A 24,600-nucleotide genomic window follows, 5' to 3' on the forward strand; every position below is an offset into this window, starting at 1 on the left:
GCACCTTTGTGAAATACAAGTTTATCATTAATCAGTAGATGAACAAGAAAACAGTGGATATTTGGAACTAGCTCTCTCAAAATGAACATGGTAACTGATGTTGTGAATATCTGTGAATCGATTTAGAAGCATAGAGAAAAAATACTGTTTGTAATTTTAGGTAAGTTTTCTTGTTTGTGGGGTGGAGGGATTATTTACCTTGGTCTGAACTGAATTTCAGAACTTTGATAAAGGAAAACAACAGGAGCAAATATGATGTGGCATGTATTATGCTAAACCAAACCCTCAGTAAGGGTAATTGAAATGAAACAGAACTCACAAAGTTACACATTGTTTGGTTACATTTTATATGTGTATAGACAATAATGTTGATGACAATACTGTACAAAGAAAAATAGTTTATTTTTATCATTGTGTATGCTTGTTTTAAATAGTTTGTGAATTAAACAAAACCACACAAAAAGTGTTTTTGAAAAAACAATACTTTTGTGCTGATGAAATCACAATACCGTATGTATTCTTCTAAATATTGACCCAGATATGCATGTTATTTGAAATGAACCTATTTAAAATATAAACTGTGTGTGGTGGTTACAGAATATGCCTCCTATTGAGCATCGCCATCCCAACAGAAAACAAAAGATATTGACTTTTTTTTCAATTAAATACATGAGTAAATATTTGATATTTTTTTTTGTGTAGGACCTTTTGACTAAGATGTGGTGATCTTGAAGTATCACTTCTTGTTTATGTGTTGTGCGTAACTCTTTTCCTTTAAAGGCACACTAGTCTTATTTTCATTCTGAGTGCTATTTATTTTCATTTGTTCCAGCCACAAAAATGGAGGCTGCCCCGATAAAAGAAGAAATTCTTCTCAAGATGTCACAGCAGAAGAAAAAGATGTCGCCCAGAAACTACAAAGAAAGGCTCTTTGAGTTAACAGAAACAACACTTTCCTATTATGAGCATGATAAAGGGGTAAGCGATCATTCTATTCATATTTCAGCATTACATCAAGACTGAGATGACTGAGAAAGTTATCTGCATTATGTTAAAAAAATTATACTGAAAGGATTGTTATTTAAAATCTGTGAATGGTTTAGAGATGTGCATATTAACTGTAAAGTGATCCCAGAGCTGCCAACGATATTAAGATTGGGTCTTACACAGATGACAATCAGGGTGAAAAGGAACTTCCACTCGGTTTTCTTTGTTCTTCTGGAAGTGTTTAATGAGCAACAATAAATTATTTCTAAATTAAAATAAATGCAGCTGGCGCTACAGTAGAACAGATAGAGCTATCCCTAAAATCACACAATTATGAGCTTCATACAGTATTTCCCTACTGTAGACATGCACAAATAAAAAAAAATCAGGTCATAGCTATGAATAATTATCACTGTGTGTGTATCATTTCCACATTTCTTTCAGTTTGGTCCCTTGTTTTACATATTCTGGTGTGTTTCTGTACAGGAAGCAGTTCCTCAAAGGCCTGTCATTCACACCTTTGAGGCAAAGGTGTTTACATCCAGATCTCAGGATCTACTGTATGTGTCTATACATGTAGGTTTCACAGGTAGACGACTGTATATCATTAAGCACTTAAATCCTAGAAACAATGTTTGATCTGTTAAAAAAACAATGTTTGATCTGTTATAAAGCACAATCAAATACATTTTACTAAGGGTTATGATGCGGCAGAAGTCTAAAGTCTATCCAAAGGATATCAGAGAGTCACCTTCCCTAAACTCTTTATAATCTACACTCAAACCCTTCTTCTTTAGAAGGGTCTTTACTTGACTGGTTTTGTTCTGTAATGCTTTGCTCCTACCCTGTTCAGTACCCTCATCTGCTGTCTCCTCTCATTGTGTATTTCCGTTGTGTATATCTTGTGTATTTTTTTCTTTTCGTTTGTTGTTGTCGTTTTGTAAAGCGCTTTGAGAAGCCACATTTAAAGGCACTATATAAAATAAAGTTTCTTATAAAGCTCCTTTGATCCCAGGAAACAGGAATTGGAAACCGAGCCAGTACATTTTCTCCTCTGCTTCTGCACAGTTGTGCAGATGGTAACTTGTGCAGGCAATCTGTTGACACGAAACAATGAGACAGGAAAGAGCGTCACACCTTGTGGATGGCTGGTAAAGGCAACAAAAGGGAGCGATTGAAATCTGATTAATTTGCATTGTCCCCTGTATGCTTTTCCAGCCACCAGTATGGTTTGAAGTCTTCCTGAGAAAAAACAAATTAAACAGGCAGCTGACCTCTCTACTTCTTGTTCTGTTGCGCACGTGGTGAACTGAGGTTAACAGCTTTCAAATCTTGTGGTGATTCTCAGAGTGTAAACTTTAAATAAATATATTTTTTTAAATAAGGAAAATATCTTCATTCAGAATCTTACGTCTGTTCATGTTTTTGATGTTTCAAAGACGCTATTCTATCCCTTAGCTAGACAGGTTACACCAAATAATTTCAACAAACAGTACAGTATTCATCACTCTCTCATATTCAATAGAATCTAATTAAAAACTGAATTACATCTGATTTTGTAGTTTCTGGATGATGCTAAAATAAGAACAAATCTCTGTGTGAAGTGTTAGTGTAGTACATGTACTGTATGTCTTGGTGCCAAGAATATTTTTCATTGTCATTCTGTAGTAAATGATTATTAGTCCTTTCTGAATGCATTATTCCATTTATGCAAAGATTGACTTAAATTAGAAGAAATCACATAGAAAAGGATCTTCAAAAGTATGTGGAATATATGCAAATGGTATCAATTAGTGTGTTTTTGGAATATATACATATCATATACATATATGGTGGGAATATACCCACGGTTATTTAGAGCCTTGAGCCTCCCTCCATAAAATTATATCAAACTATCTAAAGACCCTTCTAAAGTAACCTTTGAAACAGCATTTTCCACAGCTAAGATTTAGGATTATTTTGAGTCACATGGGGCTAGCTCATTCCATCGAATCCTGGATGTGAACCAAAGATTATGGAAAAAATGCAAGAGTCCACATCAACAAAGCATTCCGTTTAGAAAAGTGTTATGGTAAGGTGTCAAGAGTATCAACTAGATTTATATGCAGAAAAATATCTAGTGGCAGGACCCCTACAATTTCTGTCTCTTAAAGGGCCGAAGCATCAGTGTCATCACTACCAGATAGAACAGATTTCTAGCATGCTAATGACTGTCCAGGATTTCACAAACGATAAGTATACAGTATGTTAAAGGACAGCACTGTGTAATTAATATTTTGACTTTACTGGTATAACTACATTTCTTGCCATTAGTCATATACTACTTTAATGTGAACAATAAAAATGCTTTGTAAATAACTGAAGTGTCTGTATTACAATACCCACTAAAGAAAATTAATAGGATTATGTACTGTTATCTCAGCTGTTCAAAAATCTTAATAAGAACACACTTCAAGATAATGAACATAGCAGATGGCTGGTGTTAAAAACATACTGCAAGAATTTTAGGACTAAAACATGGACCTGGGGCAATAATAAATAATTACGTGGTGCCATAAGTCTTTCTACACACTGTGTGTAAATAATTTGCACATGCCTACTGATCCATCTGTGGTTTTGTACGAATATTATATGAAAGAGCCAGCAAATATTGTATAAGGCTGCACTAATCCATATCAAGGCAAAATGTGTCAAATGCAATTATGAGGTAACAATTTAGGAAGGACTGAATAATTGATAATTTTTTTATGAACTTGAGATATTATCTTCTGCATATTAAATATCACAGTACAATGCTACATCTCTAATTACTAGATAGTTCAAGAGATACTATAAGTGAGCTAGCTGATCTGTTTGATATACAGGTTGTGAAATGCAATCAAACAGAATTGGAAATCATAGGAGAAAGTTTGTCGACTGGCTATAAGAAACTTTATAATATAATAGGTTTTGTAGTAAAATGTACTGACATTGATCTTTTTCATCTCACAGAAAAAAGGAAACAAGAAAGGAACGGTTCTAGTTGAAAGAATACGCTGTGTTAACACAGTCCTTCTAGAGGAACAGACTCCTGTCCAGAGACAGTATCCATTTCAGGTATTTTGTTTTGGTGTGGGAGAGGGGCTTGGTTGAAGTGAATGTACTGTAAAGAAATATAAAATGTGTGTGATCATGTACAGTACATAGCCATAGTTGAATTCCTAAATTCTAATGAAAATGCAGTAATTTCAATGCTTATGTCCAATTTAGACTAACAGTAACAGCTAATGTCCCTTTTAGAGAGAGCAGCAGTGTTTGTCTCAGGGAGTCCAAAAACTTTTGAGCATGATGGTGATAAGCCAAATACTCTAAGTCTTTACTGCAGAGGCATTTCTGCCCCTTACTCCTGTTGGTAATATTGTTTTCTTTTCATTTCAGATAGTGTATGATGAAGGAATTCTGTATATATTTGCAAAAGATGAAAAGAATCGAAGAAGCTGGTTGGGAGCATTAAATAAAGGTACAATATTGATAAGATGTGATATGCGGTATATATGTGCAAAGTGACCATTAATTGTGTGACATACTTGACAAATAGATGAATTTGTACTGAGAACACACTATTAAACTTTTAAAGATATGATGTATTTCACATTTTTTTCTTTCATGCATTTGAACAGATTAGGAAATATTTTGCTAGATAATAGTGATCTCTTTTACCATTTGGAAACAAAAATAATCTATGGCACAGATATAGACGATGTACTAATCAACTGCTTTACTGTGTTCTTGTGCAGATTGCTCAAAAAGCAAAGTATATGTTATCTAAAAGTAATACTAAAAGTATGTATCTAAATGTTTGAGAAGTGACTAGCTAGAGTTAATTTTGTTCTGGAAAGCAGTCATAGAATTCCACTACTGCTGCAAGACCGTATTTACAGTACCAATGAAGAGCCGTCTAAGGACAGTTACCATCAATATCTGAATAAAGCTGTGAGGCTGTATTATCAAGAGGCAAGATATCATGTAATTGCTAGATTTAATGGGTGTTGATTGTTGCTTTTAGATATAATAGTTTTCTCAATATTCAATGTTCTTCTCTTCTGTAATATTAAAATACAGTTTAAATACAGTACATAACTATAATGTTATGTGCAACTAACACATTTAGCCATATTTATTAATATGCAACCACCAAGAAATATGATTATACCTGTTTTATGGCATCATAACTTTGCCACAGAGCATCATGTGCCTTTTTACAGAGTGCCTGTTTTGGTCATTCTGTTTTAACACAAGGACTCTTTTTCTTAAAATGTAAAGGGAAATACTTCATTCGTTTTCCTTCTTCATTCTTGACAATCAGAGAAAAGCAGAATACCACAATAATTTATTCAAAACTGTCTTGACTGGAATAGTCTCTGTTTCGACTCGCCCTTCGTTTGCTTTGTCTACGGCAAGTAATTCATTTTTCAATTAAGTTAAGGCAAGGAATATGCATTGCAAATATAAGTAACTAAACAAGCTGACAATCTCAGTTCATTATACTGTATTTTCCAGTAATCAAGAGCAATTCGAACCTTTTGATGAAATACCACAGTGGGTTCTGGGCAGATGGGAAATTTCTTTGCTGTAAGCAGGCTTCGAAAAATGCCCCTGGATGCACTCTCTGGGACTCATGTAATGTAGTTTTTTATATATCTATTGTTCATTTGTCTGATGTTGTCTATAAAAACACACTTCGTAACCTAAACTGTTCTTTTTTATTTTTATAAAATATTTAAATTATAAATTCTTCATTTAGGACAGGAATAATAGATTATGCTCCAATGGTTTTTCAAGGAAGTTCTCAAATTACCCCAAGGTCATTAGTTGCTGAAATAACAAAAATGCAATGTAGTTTAGTTTAGTTTAGTTTAGTTTATTTGTATGTTAGTAACATAGGTTTTCTGTTCTTTCTAACTCTAAAATGTTTTGTCCTTCAAAGTTAGTGATTACGTTGTTAATAGTTTAATGCCACTAGTTGTCACTAGATGGCACTAGCCTGCGCATTAATATACTGTTACCAATAAAAAAAGTAAATTGCAAGTCTTCTCTTTTAGTGTATTTCCAGTTTATTAAATCAAGAAGGAAATAAACAGAATTATTAGGTTAAATAAATGTCAATACAAGGCTACAAAAAACAGAACAAGATCAGTTTGATAGTTATTTCTTTAACCTTTTTAATTCATTTATCTTGAATTAATTTCTTCCTGAGCCTTTTTTGAGTCAGTGATAAAAGAACAAGATTCTTCTTCAATCTCTTCTCTTCTCCTGTCTTTATTTAACATTCTCCCTCAAGGTTTCTTGTCCCATGACAATCTCTTGTGCTTGCTTTGTATCAATACTACAATCTCTTTATGCGTGCAGTGATCTCATACTTGTGTCTCTGGTCTAACTAATTTGTTTCTTATTTAATCTATTTGTGATATTTTCTCAACTTTTGTTAGATGTCTTTCTTTGCTTCCTCAAGTTGTAATTATTTTCTGTACCTTTTTTATCGCTTATGTATAAAAGTCAATACAGGTAACACACATTGACTGATGTCCTTGAGTGCACAAAAGCAGTTTCCTGTTAAGAATCATATTTATTTCTCCATAACCATTCTGGTTTGTTTTTTCCCAATACACACAACTTTTTTATTGCCATTTACTATTGCTTTGTAAAATGTCACTGTACTGTAATTCTCAAAGGCATTGCCAATGTCAGGTATATCTGAAAGGTTTAATTACATTTATTCAGTTTAATGCAAATATAACTAGGTATTTATCACATTCTCATTAATCAACAGACTTGACTTTTCTGAATGATACAGTATAAACATTTCTTATATGGCTATAAGAAGCTGTGGAGTTACTGTATCCCCTGGACAATTTTTCATTTTGATTCTGCTGCTGTCCTCATGCAGCTTTATCCAGATGTCGCCTTCTTGTAAGTGGAGGTTAACAGGTTCAAGTACAGTAAAACAGTACAGTATGACAACCCAAAACATCCTGGAAGAAAGTTCTCTCAGAGCAAACTTTGCCAAAAAGAATGAATTGAACAATTGTATTGTATAATATACTGAGCATCAAAAGAAATTTGCCCAAATGAAATTTGTTCCAGTGTAATTGGAACAAATCAACTTCAGTAACAGTTATGAGGAAAATGACTAAACCTTTTTTGGGATGATGTGCACTGTATTATAAAATAGGCAAGGGGTGTCTTTTATCGTTTATTGATGGCCTATTTTTGTGTTATGGAATCATATTTTATTTAACTGCTTCTCATACTGAACTGATTTGTGTCTTTCAAGCTGTGATATAGGCAGTATTCACAATTTGTGGTACAGTTCAAAACCATTGATTCCAATATGGTTAAATATTGATGCGCTCATGCAGATATTACAGTATTCTCCCATTCTCATAAAGTCTGGATGGGCTTGTAGCCGTGCACTGGTCTCTGAGCCCTAGATGACACATGTCTTCCCAGCTCATCCCACAATAGTCAATGGGGTGAATTGTCACATGCCCAACTTGTAAGGAAGCCTGTCTTACACAAGCTGCATGAGCATGTGCTTTGCCCTGTGCCACATCAGGATGAGATCACAGGAAGGGCAACAAGTGAGATTCCAGGACTTGTAGTGCCTTGCAGTCAAGTTACCATCAGCCAGTCACCCCCAGTGGAGTCATGTGGAGTGTGGAGACTCTCTGAGCCAGGACATCACCTGCTGATACCTATTAACCCACAGACTCACCGCAGAGTCCAGCCTCCAGCATGTAGATGGCATAAAGGGGTATTTTATTGATAAGTTGAGCACATTGATTCCTTTCTGTGCTTTCCTTTCTTTCTCTAAGATGTGACTTAGCACTTATATGCAACAGTCAGAGTCACTCATGATCAGTGATCAATAATCAATTAATCAAAATGACACCAGAACTTTTAGGCGATATCAGTATGCTTTATTTTTCTAGATATTTAAATGCATAGAGTGACACATTTGTTTTGATACTCAGAATATACATGTCTGTGTTATGGAGATTATATATGTATCTTTATATACTGTATATGTACATTTATTTATTTTTATTTTCTATTTTATAGCAGGAAAAAGGGAGACATGGGTACCTTCATTAAGCAAACACCTTCCCACCATCCCTGCACAGGTACACTGTGAAATGGCTGTTTGAAACCATTATTAATGTATATATTATGCTATTTATTTTTAATAGCAATTAACCTGCTTTTAGTCCAGTGTTTGACACTTGTATGGGTAAACTGGTGTTAAACACAATTGAAATTGCATTATAGTGACAAAACACCTTGTTTTTACTTGAAGGGTGTCATTGGCATCATAGAAATAAGCATATTCCCAGAAATCAAGTGCCAAACAAAATCCATGTAATTAATTCAAAAAAGACAAATCAGTCACAGAAAAGAATCAGTAACTAAAATAGGCAAATCTATAGTTTCCAGCAGAGTCACTGCTAACAGTTCAATACAAGTCTGAATACAAGAAAACCAAGCCCTAGAACAGCACACAGACAAGGTTACCACCCTTTCTGAAGCAGAACCCCAACACATTGACTCGTTCCGTCACACAGGCCAGGTTTAAATACTCTAAGCCCCATCTCTAGTTCCAGCTGATGAACAGGTGATTTTCCATCTATGTAGAGGTCAGTAAGTGCATAACTTTTTCAAAATGGTCAACCATACAAAAGGCAAAACAACAGAAGATAATTATGGATCCAAACATTCAAAGACAGTCACAACAGATGTTTGAATGTTTTAACATAAAACATTGCATTAATGAGCATTGAACCTCACTGTTACCTACAGTCATCTGCAGTGCGTTTGCATTCTGTCAGCAGCTTGTCTGCCACTTCAGTAATGCCCCAATCCATTACCGCAGATGTGGGATCATTTTCGCTGAAGAGTCTACATTGCAGTGGACAGAAAAGTGCACAGAAAAGCAAACACTAGTTTTACTTAATACTTAGTTCAATTATTTTGCTTCTTTTCCTAATTTAAATGTATCTTACATTTTCATTCACCTTTTACAGTTTGTCTCTGACAAACATGTATTTATCATTCTTGTCTCAATTTAAAGTGCCGGGAAAGAACTACTTTGCCACCTATTCCAGAGAGAAGGAAGGAGCCACAGAAAGTTGTGGTGGCCCTGCACCATTACGAAGGCATGAGGAGTTGTGAGCTCAGCCTCGTCAAAGGGGCGAAGTATTACGTTTTAGAGGAAGAAAATTCAGAGTGGTGGAAAGTTAAGGACATGAATGGGTAAGATATTATTTTTGCTTTTCTGTATTCCTACATCAATAATTATACACCTTTTGTGTTTCTCCTGTGAGTAGCTATAGAGATACAGTGTATGGAGAAAAATGGGGAAGTTCATTGGAAGTGATGGGTGGGAAATAGCTGCTTTTTCCAAGACATGTAATAATTGAAGTAATTGAAATCCAAGTTTCAGAACGAGACTGTGGAGCTGCCGGTAAAACACAATAGGTTTGCAATTATTAGCCTGTTGCCACGGCAAAACTAAAAGATCAGATTTAAAATACAAATTTGGCAATGTTGGGATCTTGGGTAATGTCATGGTTCTCTTTTTTCTTTTTCTTCTCGCATTTTTTTTGAAGTGCTATGATTTTTGAACATCCTGATGTGTAACATTTGTCAACAACAAAGTAAACCAGCCAATGCAAGTATATTTGTGGGCAAATATTCATTTACCTGGAAAAAAGAAACAAAATGTTTTCATTTTCCTCAATGTCTCACACTTATCAGAGCTTATTTAAAATTAAGCTAATCCTTAGTTTCCATAGGTGCAATCCATACATGACACAGAACCATGTTAGTTAATTCAAGATTCTATAGAAGTCAATAAAACTGGAACTTGATAAAGTATGAATGGTGAAACAGATATAGACTTCTTCTTATCCACAGATTTCTGCAGGTTATAGTGTCTCAGGTGTGCTACAGGTGAGCAATCATTTGTACATGTAGACTGGGTGAGAACTCAGGATCGCTTTCATGTCTTTTTGTTTATAATGTTTCTTATGTTCTTTTCATAATCTAAAAAAGTCCAAAAATCTGAAAAGTTATTATTTTTATCAGAAATAGCATTCCAAGCATAAACGGTATATCACCAAGCAGATTGTTTTCTTTCAGTGTGGTAGTTGTGCATCTATTGTATGCAGAGGTCCTGAGAACTTAGATCTGCAGCTTCATTAAAGTAAAATACTGGGTGTACTGAAGCAGGAGACATGCAAGTACACTTCCTTATGAGTTACAACTTACCTTTTGTGTCCGTATAAGTGTATACCTTGCCCACATCTAAATCTTTCCACAATAGTAAAGCTTAAGCATCACATTTCTATTTATGAGACTTATAGCAGAAAACCCATAATTTATACTTAATGACTTCCTTTTCAAAACATATAATAAGATCCAACATTTCAGAACCATGTCTTTGGTCTTTTAAGGTCCCACGAAGAGTCCAGAGAGGTTTCATATCTGTAGTTCCATATACTTCTTTTTATTATGCTAATTCAATGAAACATGTGGTACACAAAACTACGCTTTAACCTACCAACTTGATGGACAGGAACCAAAGGATACAGATAAATGTAAATTCTTATCTTGGGGTGATGTGATTAGTGGAATAACACAGGGGTAAAAGTTAGGTCCACTGCGCTTTCTAATTTGTATCAGTGATCTGGATTCGGGTATACTACTTAGTCATGATTGTAGAAAATACAGAACTAAAAACAAAACATGCTTGCACTACACTGCCTATTATTTTACTTATAAAGTGCACAATTAATTTACATTGTTTTTTGCATCTTCTATGCAGGGACGAAGGGTATGTTCCTGTTACTTACATACAAGCGCAAAGTCCTAAACCAGCTGCCAAGTAAGTGCATTTAATTGACCACACTAAATAAAGTGTAGTGTCTTCTTTTACTTTGATAGTTCTGTGTAAATGTTGCTGACATCCTTCCAATTAAAATCCATCCAGAGACAACTAATACATTTTCTGAAAAGAATATATTGTTAAGGAGTTATGGAGTATGTTGATGACCTCCTGACCCTGCATTCTAGCAGCTCCCCCCCACTCCACTGCACCCTGTAAAACACGGCCCCATAACTCTCGCACTCTTTGGAGCTGCAGGAAGCTGTCCTCACCCTTTTAGTCCACCTGCAGTCTCTCTCTCTCCCCTCCTCTCTCCCTGCTGCTGAATAGCACACCTGTGTAACCAGAAGGGCAATAATCCCTCTGCCTTTGTAAAGCTGCAAACCTACCTCCTGCCTGTTCTCTGTCACTGTCAAATATACAAGTATCCCGTGTCACTATGACATTTAGCCAGATTTGTATATTACAGTGCATTAACGATAGCTCTTCATTTTGGGTGTTTCACCATACAATATGTTTATGATTAAAAAATATTTTTAAAAAAAGCAATTCTGCTTTTCTGGGAAGAAGAAGATTTTGAAAGGTCTTGACATGCTATCATCATCTGAAATGCAAAGTATACTATTTTTCGTTCTTCAAAAACCCTGTTTCATTTCAGCTTTCAGTGTAATTAATACTGCAGTTCTTTTTTTCTTACACTTACTTAATGTGGTCATAGCACAGAGCCTTTGAAAACCCTGAAAGAGCGATCCTTCAGCACAGTTGTGGAGTGAGTGTACTACATCTTCTCTTGAAATTAATTTTAACAATTAAAACATCAGAATGTCTTTTTACTTTGTGTTACAGTAAATGTGTTTTTTCCCCATTATGTGTTAATGGTATTTGATTTAACATAACCTTTTTGGGAAGATAATTGTACTTATCAATCATATAAGCACATACTTACACTTTGTGTTTTATGAATTGAAAAGAACTCGTTTGTTATTGTCCTTCATAGGCATAAACAATCTAATCCCAGTCATCACCTTCCACAGAGGTCTCTCAGCATGGATAAGTAAGTCTTTTTTTAAATGTGCCAAGGTTCAAGATTTCAGTTTACTTAACTAGTAAACTGAAAGTAAACTGAAAACTAGTAAACTAAAAGATCTACAACAGGATAAATCATTTTAAAATAGAATCTTACCCATCAAGCCAAACGCAACATCAAAAAATAGTTGCAGATTTCTACAGAAATATTGCAGTAATACAAATGTTGAAAGATAATTTACTACACTGTAACACTCTCTCCCTGTGGTCTGACTTCCTCATTAAGGCAATGAGGCTGTAAATGTGGGATGTGCTAACTTACTGATATCTTAATAATGTGCCGAAAAAATACTGAATAACATCTTCTAAAATCATATACAGACGTTTAAGATTAATGTTGCTACAGTACAGTACAATGTTGTGTCCCAATGTCTGACATAACCAAGCTGAAGCATTCTAGCAATATTTGGAAATGTTCTTTTAGCTAGGATATTGTGTTATATGTAATAATAAGTGTTATTCCTTAATTGTAATGATCTTTTTCACAAAATAAAAAGGCTTTCATGTTAGACCGTCATGGCACAAACTGTTCTCAGCAGTTTCTGACAAAGAAACTGAAAACATCTCAAATGTGATTGATTCACCATTCACTTTGCCTCCTACCAACGTTCTCATTTCCGGCAGTGCACTCAGCAATAATATTCCCAGCAAGTCCATCCCTTTGCACTCTGTTAACATTGAGGACTATCAGTGAGTAGCTCCATTCCTATTTCCTTTGTCTTTCTTACATTTTTCATTTAAATGTATTCTTTTTAGTTATGTGGACTCTGAGTTCATCATGCAACCTGCATAAATGAATGTTAATAAAAAATATCTGTTGAGGACATATCTGTTATAAAATTAAGAACCATATTGTACATACTGTAGATTCATGGCATCCCATAGAAACAGTTTGAATTGAACTTCATTTATAATACATTAGTAGCAAGACTGTACTGTATTTTGTTGAAATGCAGAAAGAAACAAGTCACAATTTATATAAAGAAAATAAAATTTAAAACGAAACAGTTATGCCAATGACTTTTTTTTACTTTTTTTGTAGCCTCATAACCAAACAGTTAAACAGTGCAGATCATTTTCACCCTCACTTTCACCCTGGAGTCCTTTGGTATTGTTTAAGGATGAAAATAACAATAAAGGTTATGTTTGGCATTGAATCAATTCTGTTAATTTTAATCTAAATTTTAGTTCAAAAGCCAGTAAAGCCCAGGCTTCTGAGACACAATGTTAATTAAAAAAACCAAAGTATGGTTCCGTTATCTTTTTCAATAGCTTTATAAACTCTCATTATATGGTCTTATTGCTGATTTTTTCCACATACTGTTTAAACATATACTGTAGGATGCAACTTTACCTTGGCTCTTGTAGGTGGTACGCAGGAAATATGTCACGGGCAAAGGCAGAACAGCTCTTACGTGAAAAAGTGAGTTTAAAAATGGTCTTCAGCCATTGTGACAGTGCATTTCTATTTCCTGCATTATTTGAAAGTGTAAATATTGAAATGTCCCCACTATCAAAATAATTATCTTCCCTCAAGTCAGTATCGACAACAGCATCGAATTGTCACTCAAATCACACAGTTAAAAACATAACACTTCCTTCGATAACTGCCTTCAAAACAATATATATATAATTGTTTATATAATATTTTCATCTGGATGCTGATGTATCACATTTTTTCTCACTTTGACTGATTATTTACTGTCAACATTGGATGCCTTCAGTTTTGTTATCACTAATTATAGGATTATTAACACAATTCTATGGCAAAACTAAGCAAATATTGTATTCTATAGAAATATTTAGCACTTTAATTGGCATTTGCATTAGCGTTATAAATATAAATATAAGGGACACAGAATACAGTATATAGCATTATAAAAATATAATGTAGTGTTTCAGGTTCCTACATTGATTACTTTTCATTCCGCTCACTGAAAACAGGGAAAAGAAGGGGCCTTTGTTGTTAGAGATTCAAGTCAGCAGGGGACATACACAGTATCTGTTTTTACCCTCGCTTTTGAGTGAGTATGAAAAGTCATTTTCAACGTACGTACACTGGTGTATGAGCTGAATACTAATAAAGTTTCTTATTACTGTACTCAGTTTACATTTAAGCTCATGGTTTACCTTTTAATTATTATTTTCAATAAGTATTTGCTTTATTCAGCTCTAGTTGTATTTGTCACTGATTATTAAGTATAGCACTGTAGTTACATACTGAGTATATTGTTTTACTCATGGCTATTTAGGTATGCAAGTAGTTTGTGTGGCATTACTCTAAGATATTTACTATATATTTGTATGGAAAATAGATACCAGACTGGCAATGAACTTTTACATCTTAAAAAAGTCCTTTTGGAAATCTAAAATATGTATTTTTTATTTGACCATACAGAAAATTACACTATTCCCTTAGTTCTACATGCTAAATTGCTAGATTTGAATAATACATGTAAAACAGGGCAAGAACATTAATACAGTAAATCCACTTGTAATTTCCCACTGAAATTGCGACAGCCAGTCTCTTTCTGTAAAAAATTAAACAGTCAAGAGAGAAGCCACCTGTTGCACCAAAAGGAGGATCACTGACTGCTTATAACCCAACCCCTGAGGAACACTTTGAAACTCTTTATATCAACATGGCTTCTAAACTGTTCACTTTTTATATTATGATTAATACAGGCCCAAACCTATTTTCAAGTGATAGAGGCTTTTGGCGCCTTCCAGTGGCTGCAATAACTCTGAAGACAGGTCCACACCTACGTTATGTTCATATCCAGAAGTTTCAGCACAGACCACACCATAGATTTAAAAGGAGTCTTAGTTGCAGAGACAGACAATCCACCAAATACAAGGCTGTACTGTGCAATTCTGAACCTGGAAATCATTTGATTTTTTTTTAAATAGCTGGAGGGGATAATAGAAAATATCATGTTTTCTATTTAACAGTCATATAACTCCTGTCTAAAGTTCAAGGCCAGTCCTTTAATATTCATCTAGCATAGGCCCTTAAAGTCTTGGGCTATAAGCATGCAATCCCAAGAATTAACTGGACATGACTATGCATTCTGTGGTCATTGTGATTTCCCCTTTTTCTATAAACTACAGTATATGTTTTTCATAAGTAACACTATGAAAAATTGAAGTTTTCTTTTATATAAATATGCATTCGTCTCTATCTGCAGATATAAACGTGTACACTTCAGTGTGGTCTGTAAATGAGGGTAATACCATACAGGGTATGGAACATAGACACATTTAAATTATTTTAAAACAGAATTGATAGGATCCCTAAAGCATGATTTATGGCCCCGTGTTTCCACGAACTGCATAATTTACACATCTGAATTCTGTTCTCCTCGCAATGCTTTGATTTGCAACACTCTGAAAATACATAAACTAGTCACTGATTCAAGCTGATGCTGATTTATAACTTTATCCTGGATTCACAGACTGTAATAAATTGATTTGGGTGGAAATGCTAACACTTAGATCAATTAAAAGTTAAGGCGGCTTCTGAGAAAAGCTACTTTAATGTAAGATGAAGAAGAAAAGATTAAGAACAACAGTTCTTATATTACAAGATAAATTTATCTTTAAATTGATCCGTTACTTCATGTTTGGCAACATACATCTCTGTATATGTAGAAAAGTGTTTACGTATTTATCAATCAAACAAGCTTCAGAATGTTAAGAACTGTGCATTAACATAGCATACTTTTTTTCTCTATCCCTTTTTTTGAAATCAAATATGTTTAGCAGACTTTATAGAAAACATAGAACACGCCTGTAAGGATAAGTGGGTCCACGTAATTTCTTAATTTATTTTTTTCCTTTTCAGTGATAAAAATGGGTCAATTCGTCATTACCTTGTAAATGTTACCCCTGACAGCAAGTATTATATTGCAGAAAATCATCTATTTGACTCTGTTCCAAAAATGGTGCAATATCACCAACACAATGCAGCAGGTAATCATTTTCTCTCTTGTAAATTACTGTAGGCTGGTAGAAACTGTTTCTGTTGCTCTGTGAAATGAATGACACACCATTGGAGGTCCTGCATTATTCTGGTACTCTTCAGTATAGGGAAATCATACTTCACAATTTGTGATCAGTAAGCCTGATTGGCATAGCATACATTAGCTGGTCTGTAACACAGAGAGATCTTAAGAGAAAGAAGTGAAAAACCCTGATTTTGGAGTGTGGTTCTGGGAACTATTCCATTCACCATGCAATATGGCTGCTCGTGATCATTACATGAGCTCCATTATCTGTTTACCTCAGTCAGTCACACGGAACCCTTCACTGCTGCTGAAATTGGCACCATTTCATGTTTATGATAGTGCCCCATTTGACAGCAGATTTTAACTTTATAAGTGGAGAAATGTCCAAATCTTGATTCTTTGATTCTTTGATTCTGTCCATCCATCACATCTTGTGATGTTTTTCACCTAGTCTTTAACTATAATGTTAGTACATTATAGAAAGACAGCTTATCTCTCCTCATCTGCCATTTTTATTTTCACTAAAGCTTTGTGAATAAAAACCTAATTGTCTGTAATGGTCTTTTCACATTTATTCATAGCTTCTAATTTAGAAAAACATTTATGTGAATAAGCATTGAACACGTTTCAGTAGGAGGAAGTGGGAAAAACCACATGATGTATATACAGGTAGGCTGCCTACTGTATGAATGGGATAGTAAAATAAATGTATTTCTCTCTCAGGAATGGTGACAAGACTTCGTCATCCAGCTTTAATTAAAGACACCAAGGTGCCATCCTCTGCTAATGGTAATACCTTACATCTAAATCAAGGAGTATCTAGGCGGTGTAATGTTTTATTTCTCCAAATCCATGTTCATTTTTTCATATACAAACATATACATATATATATTAGTGTGCAAGATAGAGCATGTGGTTCCTAGTGAACACTGATCCACAAGATGGAACAATGCTTCTTTATTTCAAAATTTTTAATCCCTGAAGCTAATAATAATAAGAAGAAGAAGAATGGCTTACACTTGTATAGCTCTTCTCTGGGCACTCCACTCAAAGCGCTTTACAGCTAATGGGGACTCTCCTCTACCACCACCAATGTGCGGCTCCCAATGAGAAATTTGGACAGGATGCCGGGGTAACACCTACTCTTTTTGAGAAACACCATGGGATTTGTAATGATCAAAGAGAGTCAGGACCTCAGTTTTACGTCTCATCCAAAGGATAGTGCCTTTTTACAGTATGGTGTCTCCATCACTTTTCTGGTATACTGGGGCATTAGGACCCACACACACCACAGGGTGAGAGCCCCCTACTGGGACCTCTAATACTTCCTCCTGCAGCAGCCTTAGCTTTCCCAGGAGGTCTCCCATCTGGGTACTGACCAGGCTCACATCTGCTGAGCTTCAGGAGTTTTCACTTGTGAGTTACAGGGTCATATGGCTGCTGGCAAAAGTTTTTAGGTAAAAATGTATATGATTGTTGTTGTTGTTGTCATGCACATAAAGCATAATAAAAAAGTTGAAATTTGTAATTTGTCAAACAATCAAAACCCATCAGTAAGCAAAAAAAAACACGGCATGCTCGTTACGTTATGGTGAAAATCTGTGTACATCTCTGTGTACATCATGTCTGAAAAGCATAACAGGAAAAGATCAGTACAGTATGACATTTTTCATACCTAAACCCCTGGTCAGAAATATTGGTTAAAAGTAAAAGAACATTTTATTTCTTTGTTCTGAGGGAAATGGGAGCTGAAACGTGAGGAGATCACCCTGCTGAAAGAGCTGGGAAGAGGGCAGTTTGGCGTGGTGCAGTTAGGCCTTTGGAAAAGCAAATATGAAGTTGCTATCAAAATGATCAAGGAAGGTTCCATGTCAGAGGAAGAGTTTATAGAAGAAGCACAGATCATGATGTAAGTTCCCTACTAGGTAACAAAACGGAATTTATCATTTTCCTATGAATAAAAACCACAAGAGTATTGTGTGTTCCAAAAGGGTACAGTTCCTTATCAGATTTTCTGGTATTGTGTAACTATGCCTTTAGCATAATATATACTGTATGGTCCCCTTTCTCTTTTTTTTAATCATAAGAAAAAAAGGTTACAAAAGGAGGAGAGGAGAGGCCATGTGGCCATTTGGTAATTATTGGGTACAGTAATTGATCCAAGGATCTCATCCAGCTGTATCTTAAAAAAGCCAGGTTATCGGTTTCGATGTCATACAGGTAGCTGGGTCTTTGTTAAATCAAACTTTGACTTTAACTGGGTTTACTCACCGTTGATAGCTGCTACATAATAGCTTAATGGTTAAAATAGAAAGCTGAACATTTTTGTGCTTCTAGAAGGATCCTTTTCCGCATTTTTGTAGTTCATTTTACAACATTTTACAGTTCAAATTTGGTAAGCAAATTACTGTATACAATTAAGAAATTGCAGATATGCATTATAGTTGGTTTCTAATGTGAGTTTGATCAACATTCGTGAAAACTTAAAACACTAATTCTGTGACTCTATTGCAGAGAAGCTCTAGCAAACAAGCTTCTGTTTTTGTATTTTCCCAAGCTGGGTCTTCTGTGGACCTTTATCTTTAAGACTCTGATCATGTAGTCTCTGATCATGTGCAATCACACATCAGACCTAGTCCTCTGATTGCTCTGGTATAGTACCCAATGATATCCCTTTGTCCGGTTTGCAGAACAGGATTGATGCTTCTGCTTGCTTTCTAGACACCTGATATTAGTAATCTGGAATTCACCATCCCCATCTTCACACAACCTTTGGATCAATTAAAGTTAGAAAAACTCAAATATATGCTGCATGGATCATCCAACTCCTTTCGATAATAGCAATCCTTATCTCTGGTTGATGGGCTAGATTCTACACATTGATCTTTTCTAAATCGCTTTGATTGGGTTTCCCCCATCATATGCATGGTTTCAACATATGTTGAGTATTTTTCACAATTCAGGGCTGTAGATTTCTTTGCTTGGTAGATGTTCTATGTTAGATATTGAAATTAAAACAATTAGGGGAGGAGATGAAGCAATTTACAGTGTAAATGCGAGACAGCATAAATTAATTTTAGACTCGAGAACATTTCACCACCCCCAGTCTGAGCACATGACAATCTGAATCACCTGTTGTTGGTTAACCAGCCCTGTTGTGTTAATACAATTGTTATCAATCCCATAAATGTCCATTTCGCCTTTTCTTTTAGCATAAATGCATTTTGCTTCTGCTTCTGCTTTTAAGTACCAGTGAATTCTATATCATGAATTGCAGCTTCTGCAACAGGCATTCAGCACCACAGCTTAGATTATTTTTTCAGCTTTTGCAATAGATGTGCAACTAAAAAGTCATTTTTAGTACCTGCCTAAATCCATTTTCTTGGAATTTTTAAGAATTTCAGTAGGCATCACCACAGTATTGTGAGTGCTGTATACTAAAGTTTTTAAATTCACCTATCCGCAAAGCTCCCTCAGCACACGTTTGGTTTTATACTTCTCTTATTATAAATACAAAAGGTCTGGACACATTTATTTTGGCCATAATGTCCACTAAATACTTTACTCTACCTAAATGAGATCTTATAGTATAGAAACACAATTTTTAATAGCCACTGAGAATGTTTTTTTGAATGCTTCAGAACTTGGATATAACTGTAATTTACAAGCAGTTATAGTGTATTTTATTGAAGCTAGGACTTAAAAATGATACCTTTAAACATTTTTCCAGTGAACTGTTTTCCCTACAAATTATCTACTATATAGATTTTACTAAAAACCTAAATACTGGCACATAAACCATATTTTTAAAAAGTGAATTTTCCAAAACCATGCAAAGTTTCTATAGTGTTCTGCGTAAATGATCATGGTAAAGCTAAAACCAGTGCTGCAAATGTTTTATTGTGCGTCTCAACTGAGGAAAAAAGGGGCTTCCTGAGAAGTAAGTCTGCTGATGTTTTAAATATTAAAATAAGAAGTCTATTCTTTAACCTGGTTCTTTGAAAACAATTTGTATGTCTTAGGAAACTGAGGCACCCAAAGCTGGTGGCTCTGCATGGGGTCTGCACAGACACTTACCCCATTTACATTGTGACTGAGTACATGTGCAATGGCTGCCTGCTGAGCTACCTCCAGGCTCATGGCAGCCCACTGCAGACGATCCAGCTGGTGGAGATGTGCTTCGACGTCTGTGATGCCATGATGTACCTGGAGAGCCAGCAGTTTATTCACCGAGACTTGGTAAGTTCGCCGGTATCAATCTCTCGCTATTTTTTCCGAAAAACTTAACCCATCCTTGTTCCTTGTTTTTTGTAAATTCTCTGGGAGAATGTTTCACAGCTGAAAGAAAATCCAAACATTTATGCCTTTCTATATCAGTGGAAAGCGCCAGTACAGTACAGTCGTTAATCTGCATGTATATTCATTTACTAATATACTATTTAGGTGTATGCATTTACTACAGAAATGACCAAAACTCTTGTCTTCTGATTCATTTTAACATCTTTTTTAAGGCATTGAAAATGTAAACTTCTTCTAAATTATTTTGTTATATGCTCTGTAATACATGCTGACATTTCAATGTAAAATTTACATGTAAATACATTATGAAAAAGTATTGATCTTAGACCTTACCCCGTAAGTGCTTATCCAGTATGATTGTTGAATGGGCCTCAGGTGCTTGAAGATATCTGGCTTGAATCCAGAGCAGATGGGATTTTAACTGAGTTCGAAGTGAGGCTTGCTGGAAAAGATGAGTTAGAGGCTACAGAGTGATGCTCGCTCTGTTGTTGAAAGCCCATTATACATTCACTGCATATGCATACATGCATATGCATACATGCATATGCATGTACAGTTATGCATATGCAGTAATGCATATACAGTACAGTAGATTTTTTTGTGTCAGTATTCTGGATATTTTGTAGCTTCCAGAAAAAAGTGACATTTTTTCAGCAGCTGATTTATATTCCACTGTAGGAGACCTTTGGAATCAGGGGAGCTTCTCTTACTCATAATGTAATGTATTATGTAAAGTTCTTTGTGTGATTGATTATATACTGCAAAAGTGTTGGACACTTCTAAAGCCAGAGTTGCCCGTAAGCGGCTCTGATTGTAATTCTACTGGGGTCAGAGCTGCTCTTGTCACACTTAGAATATCCTAATTTATGACAATGTAACCTTTTTTAGTTTTATCAGTGTCTTTTCCTTTTTATATAGGCTGCTAGAAACTGCTTGGTTGAAAAGGATCTGACAGTGAAAGTATCTGATTTTGGAATGGCCAGGTGATTGAATTTTTTTTAACATACAACACCAGATACATCAGACCAGATCATTGTTCCGTGACTAAGATGATGTACAACACACTGCACATTAAGGAAGCATTATTTTCACTAATATGATATGTAGAATGTGATTTGAGGCAGTTAGGTTATTTCCAGCACAGGAAAGGTTGAACCAGACAGTGAAGCTGACACTGCACTAACAAATAAGAGTTTGGGAGAATCTCCCAAGGCCAGAAAACTCAAGCAAAACATTTCAGAGAGGATGTTTTTCGGGAAAAAGAGTGGAAAAAGCTCAAAGCTCTGGAGTTCATGACAGAAGGAAAGACAATATAGTGGCCAATTCAGCCACTAAGGTGGCTGAATTAGAAAAATGACATTTTTGGAGACTAAAAAATAGTAAATTACTACAGCTGCCCAAAGAGGATGTACACTCGTGCCTGATTATTTTAAGATTAAATCTGAACACAATGCCACAGCTTTAATCAATTACTTTGACTTGTACTGTATATCTTAAATCATTCAAACAACATAATAAAAGCAAAGTAAGGAATGTAAAGTTCAACTAATTTTAAAAAAGGTTTTTCAAAACTTAAATAACATGGCAGTCATATTTCGTGCTTGATACCTGTTTATTTGTTGTGTGGAATTTAAAATAATTCCCTTTATGTACAGCCATTTGAACTCATTTAGCTAAAGTACATGGTACATAGTGTCTGCCCTCTAGGAAAACAGAATTATGCTTGGTTTTCTTACTTTCTTTTTACTTAATTAAAAGTACCTTCAAGTACGATTGTGTGTAAAAGCTGTTGTTTTCTTACAGGCAGATATTACAGATATATTGCACAAGTGAAATTTTAATATTTATTTGCAACGAACATCCTTTGCTAAACTTACAGATAATGTTTTGGATGTTTTGTAGGTATGTTTTGGATGACCAGTACACAAGCTCTGCAGGTACTAAGTTTCCAGTGAAGTGGTCTGCCCCAGAAGTTTTGAACTACACCAGATTCAGTAGCAAATCTGATGTGTGGGCCTTTGGTACGATACATTTTTCTTTGATGTACTGTATATTATCTGTGTAGTAACCTTTGATGGAAGATTTACAGTAGAACAGAGATTAAATAATCAATGGCCAATATATCCATTTTATATATAACTACTGAATATCAATATAAACCTACCCTGAATACAAGTATAGACAATACATTTTACTGTTTTTGTTATGCCTAGGCATATATAGTATATGAGCCTAATTTGCCCAACTGTAAAGACATGTATTAAAAACCTTGCTACAGTGCAGTATGTTTTTATATGGGAAAAGCCTTTCCCACCATCCTACACAGTTCTATTGAAATGCTCTCCTGAACACCATGAGAGTAAAGAGAAAGTTCAGCCAAGGAATGAAGAAACACTGGGAAATAAATAGCCAGCGCTGATAGTGTTGTAAATGAGGAGAACTAACGGTTTATGATCGTGCAGACTCTGGTGCTTAGGGTGATCTGTCCAAGAGAACTCACCTGCTGCTGAGGTCATTTGTTGAAATTGATTAATTCACCTGTCCTGTGGGCTCTGTGACATCATAGAAGGGAGTTTGTCAGAGACCATTAGAGTTAACTGAAATGTTGGAGCATGTGAAATCCCAATTGGGATGATATTTTTCCCATCAAATCATTCCTTCTTGGAAAGCAGCAGGAAAACTGCTTTTATACTTCCCTTTGGAAAATCAGCTGTTTTGGCTTGCTGAACAGAAGTAGCAGCTGCTTTCCATGGTTTCACAACTTTGCCGATTTTTGCAGAATTGAAGTGTGCAATCGGAGGTCAAATCTATTGGAAAGGGATTAATGGTTATTGTTAAAGAACTTGGAATATTGCTTCCTGCCAGATTATGAGTTTTATGACATCAATAGACCCTGTCTCCTCATAAACCAGATTTGTTTCTTTCCCAGGAATCCTCATGTGGGAAGTTTTCACTCTGGGAAAGCAGCCTTACGAACTCTACAACAACACTCAAGTGGCTGAGAAGATAATGCAGGGATACCGATTGTACAGGCCGCAAGTGATGTGTGAGGATTTCTACCAAATACTGAAAAGCTGTTGGCATGAGGCAAGTTAATTTATTACAACACTGCTGTTACTTTGCATGTGTTTCTTCAACTGTCAAAGCACATGTTTCACATCGTCTTAACAAATGAACAAATGTTAATGAGAGCACTTTTGACCTGGTTACGCTGATACAGACTGATACAATTTGTATTTGTATTTGTGCTGCTGCACAACCTGTACTTACTTGTTCGTATATCACGTTACATTAGTCATTACAGTGACTAGTGACCAGGAAGGGCCGCTTCACGTCACAATCCTTGCAAACTGTTGCACTCTACCAGGACTAGACCAGCTTAATTCAGAATTCGTAAAATTTTGTTATACAGTTGAGTCAATTTATTTGATCAAGATTTCATAACCGGTCTGAAACAATGGAACTGCAGTTCCCCTTTAAACGGTTTGGATTTCAGCTTATCAAAAAATGTTTCTTTAAAGTTTGACACAAATATATATTTGGTAATATGACACAAATATATCTTTGGTAATACATGTTTATACAACTGAACTATATTTTTCTTCCAGAAACCTGAAGACCGACCTTCTTTTCACCAGCTGTATGAAAATATCCAAAGGTTTCGAGAGGAGTGATACTGTAATGCACATTTGTCAAAGGCAACCAACTGTGTTTTAAAGAATAAGGAAATACTATTCATTTTATTTCTGAGAAATCTGAAACAAGGAGAAATTGATATGCAGCATCTACATTTAAACCACCTGGTTTCATTTTCACTGATCACTAACCTGTGTGATTTAACAATCTTTTTTTAAATTTAAATTACTTTTTAAATGAAGCTCACTTTATTATCACTGAAAACAATGTTTTCATCTTTTAGAGATACTGTAGTGTTTTATTCTGAAGGGTGTAAATAATGCTGTTCATATGGCTAAAATGAACTTGTGGTCATGTGTGAAGTGAAATGTGATGATTGTATTACTTTATACAGTATCTGTGATATAATACATACGTATACAGTAATTTTTGAGACATTAAAATGCAGAAAGCTACAGTAAGTGTACAGTTATTATATCCTCGGAACTATACAACATAAGGTTCACTCCCTATACATTTTTCATTCCAAGTATCCCTTAGTTTACATTCCAAAGCTTATAGGTGAGTTAAAAGAATATTTAATGCAACAAAGATCTGACATTTATTATGTAAATATATATTTATTATAAAATAGCTTTACATTTATTTAGAATTATTATCATG

The 24,600-nt window shown here is 35.1% G+C and overlaps 1 protein-coding gene across 3 annotated transcripts; it reads left to right on the forward strand.

The window, feature by feature from the left end:
* Window positions 1-26: 26 nt before the first annotated feature.
* Window positions 27-24,392, forward strand: LOC148675975 (cytoplasmic tyrosine-protein kinase BMX-like). Of its 3 annotated transcripts, XM_088599268.1 has the most exons (21): window positions 27-160; window positions 833-978; window positions 3,979-4,083; window positions 4,405-4,486; window positions 5,527-5,646; window positions 8,089-8,150; window positions 9,095-9,276; window positions 10,850-10,909; window positions 11,628-11,678; window positions 11,907-11,963; window positions 12,620-12,685; window positions 13,364-13,418; window positions 13,940-14,019; window positions 15,840-15,967; window positions 16,726-16,791; window positions 17,740-17,911; window positions 20,025-20,241; window positions 21,220-21,284; window positions 22,204-22,322; window positions 23,231-23,388; window positions 23,910-24,392. In XM_088599268.1, the coding sequence occupies exons 2-21, from the start codon at window positions 841-843 to the stop codon at window positions 23,973-23,975; spliced, it is 2,049 nt and encodes a 682-aa protein (XP_088455394.1). In that variant the 5' UTR covers window positions 27-160; window positions 833-840; the 3' UTR covers window positions 23,976-24,392. The 3 variants fall into 3 exon arrangements, with proteins under 3 accessions (XP_088455394.1, XP_088455402.1, XP_088455406.1); XM_088599276.1 differs by lacking the exon at window positions 12,620-12,685; XM_088599280.1 differs by lacking the exon at window positions 5,527-5,646.
* Window positions 24,393-24,600: the final 208 nt, after the last annotated feature.

Source organism: Lepisosteus platostomus, chromosome 2, assembly GCF_059453375.1.
Source record: "Lepisosteus platostomus isolate fLepPlt1 chromosome 2, fLepPlt1.hap1, whole genome shotgun sequence".
NCBI lineage: Eukaryota > Metazoa > Chordata > Actinopteri > Semionotiformes > Lepisosteidae > Lepisosteus > Lepisosteus platostomus.

What these genes read in the sequence shown, in the direction of transcription:
- LOC148675975 (XM_088599268.1), top strand. Translation starts at nt 841, where the DNA reads ATGGAGGCTGCCCCGATAAAAGAAGAAATTCTTCTCAAGATGTCACAG. An exon ending in GTTGGGAGCATTAAATAAAG is followed by an intron (nt 4,487 to 5,526) that starts GTACAATATTGA and finishes TGTATTTTCCAG; the next exon opens with TAATCAAGAGCAATTCGAAC. An exon ending in ATCTGATGTGTGGGCCTTTG is followed by an intron (nt 22,323 to 23,230) that starts GTACGATACATT and finishes TTTCTTTCCCAG; the next exon opens with GAATCCTCATGTGGGAAGTT.